The 12,262-nt window shown below is 37.3% G+C and overlaps 1 protein-coding gene across 1 annotated transcript in view; it reads left to right on the top strand.

Moving 5' to 3' along the window:
* The window catches only part of LOC108753592, a 150,722-nt gene that overhangs the window by 129,728 nt on the left and 8,732 nt on the right, over window positions 1-12,262 (top strand). Inside the window, exon 5 of the mRNA XM_018495311.1 lies at window positions 6,897-7,095. Coding sequence (XP_018350813.1) covers window positions 6,897-7,095 — 199 coding nt within the window. The remainder of the gene's footprint in view (window positions 1-6,896; window positions 7,096-12,262) is intronic.

The raw sequence follows: 12,262 nt of genomic DNA, 5'->3' as shown, positions 1-12,262 counted from the left end.
ATATATATATATATATATATATATATGTAAACATATATTACACACAAACACGCGAATTTGCTTTACGTGTTAGGTGACAAACATCGATATCAACTGTATACGGGTAGAATTTCACCCTCATTATGCGTCACTAGATATGCGTGAGCGACAGTGTCAATTACGCTCTATTATTAATCATTATTGCAAACTCCCATTTATGTGCTGTTTTAATCACGCCTCTTTGATATCGATCGAATTAAATTATCAATTACCGGGACTAGTTACAATGAAATAATAAACGCAAACGATAATGTGAACGTAACGTTCACTTTATCTTTCACAGTAGATTAAAGGTGCATCAGAGAACATAAAAGCGTGTACCATTCACGAAATTGTTGAATCACAAGAAAATCCATGTCGCAGCATTCGTGGACAGTCGATTGATTCGCAAAGTATGCTTGAATAAATTCCGCACGAAAAGAAGATTTCTCTCTCGAAACGATCATTGATGTTCGAGTTGTGCCTTTGATTTCTCCTCTCTGCCGGAAAACTATGATGTCGTTTTTTTGTCTGCTTGTGAAAACGGCTCTTTTCCTTTCTCGATATCGCCCAACATCCTTCTCGAGTTCGCGTCGCTTTCGATAGCAATAACGAGCGCGGATGGAAACAAGGCCGATAGCAGTATCTCTTTCCCGGCTTCTTTTCGTGCCATGTATATTTTCGTGCGATGTCCTCTGCGATATCTACATACATCTAATTCAATCGCGTATCCATTGCTCGAGAAGGACAGATGCTCGTTGGAGACCATGGAGCAAACGCGCCGTATTTGTGAAACCCACTCGTTACAGACAGGGCCACAGTCCGGACACGTCCGACTATCCTGTGCCGTAGACAGAGAAGCTTGTAAAAGGATACCGGTGGAATCCTCTATAAGATCGATTCGGCTTTCGAGGCATTGCCTTTTGGCTTCTTTCTCCCGCCGTACGTTTCGCCACGAGCACCGGTCCCATTCGATCCGCGCCGAACTAGCTCTTCCCTTCTCTCCTCTCCTCTGTTTGGTTCATTCGATACCATTGCCATCCCCCTGCAGCCCTCGAGAGTTCCCTCGCTGGCGATAAACGCCGCTTAAATACCAGTCGAATCTCGGTGCAACGTAGAAGTCGCTCGAGGAACACAAGAAAGCGGTCGAATGCAACTGGGGAGAAATTGGACTGCTCATGGTATCCATGGCTACGTACATATATACACGAATATACACACATATACACGTATATTTCCGCATCTAGATTCGTGTGCTATCTGCACTACTATCGCGGTCAGGATTTGCATGCATGCTGCGCCAAGATCTTTCCGGGGAGGCTCGGCCCATCGCGTATCTAATATCATCTCTTACGGAAGGAAGGAGATAGTCGCGTATATGAAAATTTGTTGCTTAGCGTAAAACTGTTGCTCAGGTAAAACTGGAGATCACTTTGAAATCTTCTGCAAAAGTTTCGCATTGTCACGCTTCGACGTATTCACCGGGCGGATGCTCATCATTTATTCCTTTTAGACGGAAATCTCGCAGTTAATCTTTATTATGTGAGCCTTTATTATAATTTAAAACGATTATCGTGTAGCGTACAAATTAATACGATTAAAGTAACAGGTAATGTTCTCATAAAATGTATCGAATGTAATATGCAAGTGGAAAAATGTAATGTAACATTTAAAAAATTTGTTTATATTCTGATTCTATTAGGCTCTCATATTATTTTTATAGTTATCGGAGAAAGACAATGCTTGGGATAATAATACTATTAATATATATCGTGTAACGTATTCTTATCCACGCGAAAATATTATTAGAAATTTTACGCATTCAGATTTAATAAGAGCACACGTTGTTACCTCGGCATACGATGCGGAATTATTTCGAAGGTAGATGCCATTCAGGGAATTGCCGCTAATTAAAACGAATATATACGAGATACAAAAGATTATGGACTATTGTTCCGGAAAAGAAAGGGGAAGTAGTACGCAGCTGAGGCGTAACGGGCAAGAGACTTCTCGTAATACCCCATTTCGAGCCCCCGGCGTAAATGAGTCAACTTACGCGAGCGCGGTTGAGGGTTATATTTCATAAGCGGGCGGTTACACCGAAAACCGCGCGACACTTCAAAGGTGGTGCCTGGGAGAGACTTGTGAGGTTCACGTAGAATAACCGAGGTCAAAAGTATCCCGTTCTCGCGCGTCACGTCGCGCCGACATATTCGCGGGCATAAACCCGCGTCTCGTCGCAGAGGTTTCGCATGGCTACGCCCTTAAATACGATGCATGCGCCTCGAACTGCAGTGGATTTCGAGGCGCATTTAAGCACGCGCGGCGCGGTATTATGTATTGTTGGGCATTGCGCAGGGTGTTTAGGGTGAGCCGCCCGACACGCGACGCACACGCGGCGCAGTGCGCCATAGGGGGTGTACAACACCGGTGATGGTTACGATAAGTACACGCGCACTTCTTGCCTTATCACGGTGCACCGTAAAACTACGTCATTCGTCAATAGTCGTTCGTGTAACTGCATTGCAGTTATTGTCGTTATCAACGTCGCCTCTGCCGTTCTGTGAGCCATCCATTCTCCGACTTTTCATCAATTCTCTTCGATCGCCGCGTAAAATTACAAATGTTTTCACAATTTTTTTTTTTAATTAATTAAACTGTATGAGAATTTAATCCGTGCGCTTGTTATCTTGTTCATGATCTCGTCCAGTAGAGTTATGCAAAAAGTTTTTTTTTTTTTGCCATTTATACTCTTATGAAGTCTCTCGCACATTTATTTGTGATTAAAATACGAAGGGTACTATAAAAACAGGCTTTTTTTTGTAGCGGGTAAAATATATCTATTTCAGATAATTTTTTATAAAAATTTCATTTAACCCGTACATGGAAGATGTTTTTATCTATTTTCACATTGCTTCAGTCCCCACGGAGATAGTCGTATTTCCTCGATATCAATCGGATTTCACGTTCGCGATATCAATCGAATATATTGGTTTTCAGATACATGCGCGCATCGATTCAACAAGTACTACACATGCAATTAAATGTGCATTACTGAGATTTCATATCTCGGTCGTGTTCGCACCGTGCAGAGCTCTGTAATGGCCTGCTGCACAGCGGGTTTCCTGCTGTATTTCTGGTAATCTGCGCCTTGAATAGCAAGGAAAGAAAGAATTCCATTTTCAGATGACGAATAATGAAATTAGAAAATGCAAGCTGTTCTGCAAAAAAAGCTTTGAATCAACGGTCTAATAGTATTTCTCTCTCTCTCTCTCTCTCTCTCTCTCTCTCTCTCTCTCTCTCTCTCTATTTGATGAATGTGAAAATAATTTCTCTTTTGAAATTAAAAAGTGCGATCTAATTTAGAGATTAATATTAAAGATTAAAAGATCGGGGTAAAATTAAGCTTCTGCAAGAATAAAAATAAATAAACGTATTTCTTAGTCAATTTTAAGTAAATCTCTCTTGAATAAAACTGTAATCTCGCTGAGAATTTTGCTTTCGCCATGATTCATTTGTAATCTAAAAGATGACTAAGATATAACATTTTATATGTTGTAAGATTTCAAAAAGAGCATTGTGTATTTAAAGTTTATTATTGTACAAATGTCTTCGAATATTCTATTTTAAGAGAATTGAAATAAAAATGATTTATGTCACGATATTTTCATTTAATTGTTTACTGTAATGTAAACTGTAAACTTTCCCGTGATCTTATCAAAAGTATTCTATATACATTCACTTTAATTTAGTTTCGAATTTCTCACTTGATTACTTAACTTAGATTACACGTGGTTAGTTACATGTATCTTAACCTATGTAGGCTTTGCGGGACTGCGGGAATTCTAGAGAATGCGGTTGAGCATGCGAAGTAAGCATCGTTAGCGTTTCTATCTCCGCATTCTTTGATATATAAGATAAATTTTATATATCTATTTTCTAAATTCCTCTGGATAATATTTTGCAACATTTATTTACTACAAATATTTTTGTTTATTAAATACTTAAGCAAATTATTTTCATTAAACGTATTTTTGAAGATTATTATAATTATCTAATTACGATGAATGTGTTTATTAAACTGTAATTTTATAAGAAATATAAATACAAAAAATCTAATTTTAGCTTAAATTATGATTTTAATGAACTTAAAAGAGTTTCTAATTAAACTTCGAAAAAAGTAAATGTACTGACAACGTCTGTTTAATTTTTTAAGTAAACTTATTCTAATATAATTTTAAACTTGTAATTGTATAATTTTGTATATCTTTATTAACTTATATTAATTTGAGACTTAGCTATATCAAAAAGATTTAGTATCGAAAATTAAAAGTTCTGAAAAAATCTTGATCGTTAAAGAATTAACTTCAAATTTGCTAAAGAATCTTGAAATAAAAAAGTGTGCGGCTTAAAAAAAGTTGCATCCATGAAACTTTTGACGAGAGTAAGCAATTAAAAGATCGAGAGGAAAGTTTTAGCGAGATTTTACGAACTTACAAACCATTGGTTTGTCGAATCATGCAGTTTGATTTAAGAACAAATTAGAACATCGTCCACTTTTTGCAACCTTGTGCAAGATCAGTCAAATTTTCTTTCAAACTCGCGTCAGAATATTATTAGATCTTATATTGAAAAGATGGCGTCGTATCAAAGCTTTGATTACATCACGTGACGTAATATGAGTGGATCTTTTCTTCGATAAGACTAGCGCATTTAATCTCATAATAGAAAATTTCACGATCCGTTAGGTATACTCAAACGTTTACTTTTTTATTTTTTAATTTTTTCATCGCACAGGACACGAAAGTGTGCCGGTGGGAAAAGAGATATAGCCTTCCTTTGGATGCTTACAAAGAAAATCCGGAGCGCTTAAATATGACGTAGCGACCGCCTTCTCATAATCTGTATTCAACCGCTGTAATCACTTTCGCTCCCCTCCGAGATTGAATTTCACGGGTAGCTGTTTAAAAAGCGGAATTTATATTCGGCTGGACGCACTCTTAGCGCGTCGGAGGATAAGTATCAATGCTACTCGGCCATTAATCATTGGTCGAGATTCTTTTTTGCGCTTTCCGCCATATATCACACTGGATCGCGCGAATTGCATAATTCCTCAGTTGAGAAAATGTGAAGTCAGCAAGCGCTCCTATAATACTCGCATGTTTTCACCGATATTCTTGGTTGCAACTAGAATTAAACTTGACATGTCAAACGTATAAACAATGCAATATACACATAAATATTTGCGTCGATTTTTATTCACTTTTTACTTATGGCACAGGCTGTAATAAAAAATTATACATGCTATGCATATTTAATTGAAAAGTGAAACTTTATGACATGATGATGAAACAGTGGGAAGTCTCTTCTTTTGTACTTAGTTCGCCTTTGAAAAACTTTTTAACAAAGTTAAATTAATTTAAAGTTTAAGGAGGATTATTATATTTTTATCGTTGATTATTATATTTTTATATCATTCGTACATTGTAGTTACTTTATTACAAAATTCACTCAATTAATTTTGTTAGGCTTCGCTTGATTGGTCGCGATTAGAAGTCATCTTCTATCCAATTCATTACTGCCTAGTAGTGATCGTTGTTTGAGAAGATAAATTGGAAACTCTCTCCTGCGCTACTCTCGTAATTACGTCAAATCAAATATCTTTGCATTTCTAAGTATTCTTTTTTCTACTTGCTGCCTGAAATGAATAAGCGCACAGAAATATCTATTGTTTTATTTCGACTGTCCAAGCAACTCCGAACGTACGTAATATTCGAGATTGAAATGTTAATACGTTCTCTGCAGTCTGTTGGCTTAATAATCTATATAATACGAGATGTTCTGTGTAATTTACCGTTGGTTCGACGCGAATGCTGTTAAACTTCGCAACAACTATCTTCTAGAAGCATGTTGGCATCAGGTGCGCGTATAACGCTTTGAATCGGGAATTATGTTATTATTGAGATTATTATCACTTAAGAAACTATTAAGCGCAAGATTATTATGACTCAACTGACATTTGAATAGAAAATAAATAAATTAATTTAAGAAATAATTAAATAAGAGAATAAATAATTTTGTCAGAATTGTTTCAGCTTTTATTGCTTTTATTGCTGAATTATTTTATAAGTCGTGACTAATGTGTCTTTGGAGGATATTTACTTTTTCTGTATCAATTACGATTTCTTAATATGAAATGCTTTGTAAAGATTATATTTTGTAAAACATCATATCAGAGACGACCTATATATCTACACCTCAATCTACATCAATTTGTCGTCGCCTACATTGATGAAAGTTTAGACAAACTTCTTACAATTCACTTACAAATCACTCTACCGTACGATTCACTCGAATAACTTACTTTCGACGCTATCACGACTTCCGCGACGATAATGATCCATTAAGAAAGCCGGAACTCGGCCATTCCGGCCAATACTTTCGACGGGCTCGCTCTTTGCCGCCGCGGCTTGACGAGAAGCGATTTCACGCAAGAAGAAAAAAAAAGGGGGAATGGAGGGACATTAATCGGAGAACACGATGGCAGGAACGTTAGCGGGTTCTCCAACTTTCCATCGAAGTGGAAACCCTCGTCTTTAGCGTGGTACGCCGTTGAACGTGCGGGATGACGAAAAGGCGGGGTGGGAGGAACAGGGCAGGAATTCACCTCCTTCCGATTCCGGATGAACGGATTTCGTTGAAAGTAGATTTACATTTCCTCCTCCTCCTCTCTCTCTCTCTCTCTCTCTCTGTCTGTCTCTCTCTTACTCTCTCCTACGGGACCCTTACCGTAACCGTCTTGCCTACCCTTTAACGTTCGCGAATTCCTTTTCTGGTGACGTTCACACGTTCTCCAACTCACGCTTGATTTGTTGCAGTTGGAGGCGACCACGAGGCAACAGCGGACGAAGGAAGACGAGGGAACGCAGTGGAGCGAGATCAGTCTCACCCTTCAGCCGTTCCATTACACGAACGGTCGTTTGAATCTACGCTGCACCGCGAACATACCTGGCGCCTATACAAAGCAAAGCGAACTTCACCTCCTTTCGGGTATGCGCGAACCCGTGCCTGAAAGAGGTAACTATAAAAATTGTATTTCTATTTGTTTCATGTTGACCTAAAAACTTTCGTTCTTATAAGTCCTACAAGTTCCTTTTTGTCTTGGCCTTCGGCTTTATAACTCGAGAGAATTTCTCGATAACGAATACATATCATTATATTTAGTCCAATCAAGTCGAGTGACATAACATAAATGTCATTTCGTTAAAATGGGAAAAGTTTGGAAAATTTTGCATATAACCTAGGACTTTAATATTTCTCTGAACTTTTTTGAGTTTAATACTCAACACTTATATATTACGTCGCTGTATTCAATTTATCCAGCTAACTTGAATGATAATTCGAATTAAACTTCGAACGTAGCGAATATTCAAGATTAGCGCACATTGGATCAAATCCGTTTAGTTCAAGTTAGATTATGTTCGATTAGAATTAGATCAGGTTTCTCGGTATACAATATCTCTACAGACAATCTCGTTAGCAAGTGTCTAGAATATCCTTTGTAACGTGTTGATAGTTATATCAAACTCGGTCGATGCGATGTTTAACGGAAAAAATTATTGGACGGGAATATGATAATGGCAAGACGATTGCTTTTTCGTGCTTTTCGTGATTCATGATTTTGATCTCGATGATTCTGTGATCAACCAACACACGCTCGAGCTAACCGAGTCGAGATTAGTCGGTCGGTCGCACGGACTAATAAATTCTGAGAGCAGGGTCCACCCACTCGAAATCGGTAAGGAAGCCTCCGGTGCACGCTGCGCTCGCTTTCCTGCACGCGACGTCGACGAGATTTAATTGAGCGGCCACGGGTATAACCTACGCTCCCATTACCTTCCGGCCGGCTGACCCGTCCTTTCACCCTTTGCCCGGTATACCCGCCGGCGCTCTAACTTTCGTCGCCAAGTATACGTGCCGAGTCGCTAGTGCGATTCCGATGATTTCACCGTTCTCCCTGTGGACCCTGCGTGGATGCAAAATAATTCACGACAGTCGGAATAAATCGGACATACAGATTTACAAAATAGTTCGATTAAAAAAAAAAAAAAAGTCGCGCTTATAAATACCGCCATATTTCTGAAAGTATCAATATTGCTTCAAAAGTTTGGTTAACGATTTATATATACGTGCCATACAATTCCATAATTCATTGAATTTTTTATAGAGATTACTTCTTATGGAGATATTATTTTAATGACCGAACAAAACTCGCAACTGGATTATGTATAATATAATATTTTATTCTTTAATTTGTCAATTATTTATTGATTCTTTATGAAGAGAGCATTTATTTTTCAGCGATATAACTGAATAAAATTTTTGGTTTAATTTATTTTTTATTCCTTTTCATAGAATAAAAGAATTATAGAAGATGGGCTCTATTATACATAATCCAGTTCCGAATTTTGTTCGGTCATTAAAATAATATGTTCATAAGAAATAATCTGTATAAAAAAACTCAATGAATTATGGAATCGGTATGGCGCGCGTATATAACGTATCTTTTAAAAATACACATAGTTATAATACTTCACAAGTATAATGTAATTTTAACAAATTTTGTTAATTACTATCGTATTTTACAATCCTGTATCATGCGCCGAGAACTAGTTAAAGCCTAGCTTTGAATCTACGGTAGTGACCAATAGATACCAATAGATTGCATTGATGTGATGCACGTTACCAATGTCCCATTGGCAACCCCAATTTTATGATCACATTCATACCTCGCGGAATCGAAAAGTATCGTCCACCGATAATCTATATCCTGGTGTTTTGAATCTGGCTCTCCAATGGATTCTGCTCAAAATACGGGTGATTGGATACTTCCGTTCGCCCGACGGTCGGGAAAATATCTAGTGGATTTTTGCGTATTGTGCAATTCGTCCTGGGAAAACGAGGGACGAGCACGTAAGCCCCATTGTACGCCATTTTTTGTCCATTGTATATCTTGCTTATGATACGATATTCCCTGCTTTTAGAAAAAACAAACGGCACTGTATGTGAATCCTATTGTTTGCTATTATGTACCATATTGTATATAGTTTATTGGCTAATAAATGGCATATTCCATTTTTCACTATTGCACGATCAGATAGTATTTACAATAAATTGATACGATCTGCCAAAGTCTAGGCTTTTATTTTATATTGCGAGCATCTTTTTTCTTCCTAAATTTACTCTTTTAAATATATCTAAAACGTTCGGATCTTTTTGTTGAACATTTTATGTTATTTTATAAAATGTAACGTGACTTTTATGTATTCCTGCACTTCATGTTGAAAGATAGAAATTAAATTACCAATTTCTTAAGAAAAAATATTTGAAAAATTTATTAAATTATCGAAACTGTCGATAGAAAAAAAAAACCGCTAGCACTCAAAGTATTAAAATCAATTCAACACGCTAAAGTGATCAAAGAATTCGTATGTGAAACGTAGCGCGGGAGATTTGGAGCATTCGATAGAAATTTCAGAGATCTCGTTTCCACATTGCGGATGTAAGCTTTCGTACGCGAAGAGATATAAAATATTTGCGCTCGGTGCAATATGAAAGAGGAATGCTGCCCATAGATTTTTTAGTGATTTTCTTCTGCTGAAGTGAACTGAAGTTTAATATGTGAAACGCGGTGCAAAGTAGATAGATGACTTGAAGAAATGGTTGGCAGATGTTGTCGTGGACCGGTGCGAAGAATGTTCATGAAATTCGCCGACATAGTGATGGCCTCGGAAAATCTTCTTATCATAACGTTAGACAATGATAGCGAACGTGACATGTAACGCGTGTGCTGCTTTAACGCATTGAATTGATAAACTCGCGTTATTTCGATATAGCCAATCAACTATGCAGTGGTAAACCAGAGTTATTCCGAGATAGGTAATCAACTATGCTGCGGTAAACCGAAATATCACACGTAATACGAAGCTGAAGTACACACAATATTACAGCATCCATTGTTAACGACGTAATGTCTATCGGAATCCTTCTCCGCGATCCTCCCGAAAATGTTTCTCGTAAGTTAAATTTCAGACGAAATCCATTAGTCATGCTGATAAAAATTCCGTTGTCGACATCGATAAAACATTTTGACGCACAATGTGGGGTAATCCCTTTTCCAACTGTCGAAGTATACGTACGTACATACGTACATTCGCAATTTGTGAAAATAAAGGAAAGCCATTTGTACGCGAAACAAAATTAACGCGCGCGCATTCAATTCCGTATACGGTTTGACCGGTTGCCAGCAGCGTGAATTTAATAAATCGCAGAGGAACGCGCGCGCGGGGGAGTGTGGATTGCGGAACATATAAAAATTTCGATTTTAGCACAACGGCATTTATCAAAGCCTGTACTACGCGCGTGTTAGATATGACGATATCGTAATCACTCCTGTTAGGCCGTGTATTAGCCCCTTGACATTTTTCGTTAAATGTTATTCGCATCTGTCGACCCTCTGTATTGTTAAGCTACCGGAGTTCGGTTCACCTCATATTCGTTTATTTTGAAAAGGCTGGTGGTATATAGTCCGGCGCGGAAGCGGTACGTTCATTTTATTTTCAATGACGTTTGCCCGATAACATTTAATAAGCGCCGGTCGCATGCAGCATTCTATAAAAGACTGTGACATTTACAGAAAATAAAAGCGACCACAAAAATGGTATTTTCCGCTACGTTCGTTTTTTTTCATCTGAATAGCTCGCATTTGTTAGAATATCCGATTTATATATGTAGCATCGATATAACGCAACACAATGGTAGAATAGCATTATAGTCTGCACGATGTCACTAATTTGATATGACGTCATTTCCGTATATATTTTTTTATTCAGTTATTTTATAATGAAAACTAGTTAATTATATTAATAATGTAAAATCATGTGTTTTTCGTGTTTTCCTTCATTCTTTATTTACGGAAAAAACAATTTTGCTGAAGTATTTAAGAATTCAGTGGGGTAGACAAACCTGAAAACAATTTTGTTGGCTCATCAAAATAATTACGTAGAAATCTCGTGATAAACAATAAGTTTTGATATTCTAACAACCAGTTTGAGAGTCCTACATAATTATTTTGATAGCTCAACAATTGTTTTCAGATATCCGTATCTAATTTTTAGATTCTTTAGTAAAACTTTCTTTCGTGTCCAATACATTTTGCAAGTAACAATTATATTAATGCGACAAAATATAAAAGGTGCGAGACGGTTGATTTAATGAGAGAAAAGTTAAAAAAATAGTTATACTAAATGTAATTTTTTAACTTTTATTCTATTTTCTCGTTAAATCAATCGTCTCTCATCTTTTTTATGCGTATTTCTATTGTACAAAAGGATTTTACAATCTGTACAGCTAATTCAGAGAATATTCTGAGCTGTAATTCCATCACTTTAGGATTCTCCTAATAATATTTAGAATTAAATATATTGTAATTAAATATAATCGATATTCGATGTAAAGTTTGTTTTATCACATCTATATAACGCTGAAAATTCAATTTATCAAAACTGATAATGCTGATTTTATACTTGCTTAGTATTTTAATATTTTTTAATTGAAGAAACACATAGACATGTTAAAAATGGAATCCGCAAATGCACTTGAAATAATCGTAATGTATAGTAATAAGGATCGATTCGCTTACATTCTACGAATTAACGTTTATTGCTACTTATTTCGCTTTTGAGTTACAAAATCTGCATATAAGGTTAAATCTTTTAAACAGAAAATGCACTCATCCCCCGACATGATGTCATAATATCCCCGCATGCATTGTGCGAGATTGTCTCTTCCCTGGAGAATTCGTTCTCGTGTTAAAAAACTCACATCGTGCATGCGGAAGTTCAACGGCGAACTGCTGCGGAAGTACCGTGGATTTCGATATATACGCCAGTCCGACTTCCCCTTTCCCGCTTCCCACATGCGCCAATAGTGTGAGGTACGAAAGATTCGGTACCTCGTTGGAGAAACTTACTCAGGACAAGATGTCGCGCCTCGCGGCGAAACTTCAGCTCTTCTGTCTCGTTGCCCTCTCGCTTCTTCGCCCCCCCCCCCTTATCCTCTTGTCGCCGCCTTTCCTCCCTATACCTTTCTCTATTCTCCATCTACCGACTTCGCGAATTACCCAGGACGCTAATCTCACGTGTACGAACGAAGCGAGAAGAAAAGGATCTTGAAAATCTTCTAG

This window comes from Trachymyrmex septentrionalis, unplaced genomic scaffold, assembly GCF_001594115.1.
Source record: "Trachymyrmex septentrionalis isolate Tsep2-gDNA-1 unplaced genomic scaffold, Tsep1.0 scaffold7, whole genome shotgun sequence".
Lineage (NCBI taxonomy): Eukaryota > Metazoa > Arthropoda > Insecta > Hymenoptera > Formicidae > Trachymyrmex > Trachymyrmex septentrionalis.
This window is presented reverse-complemented; position numbering and strand designations above follow the sequence as displayed.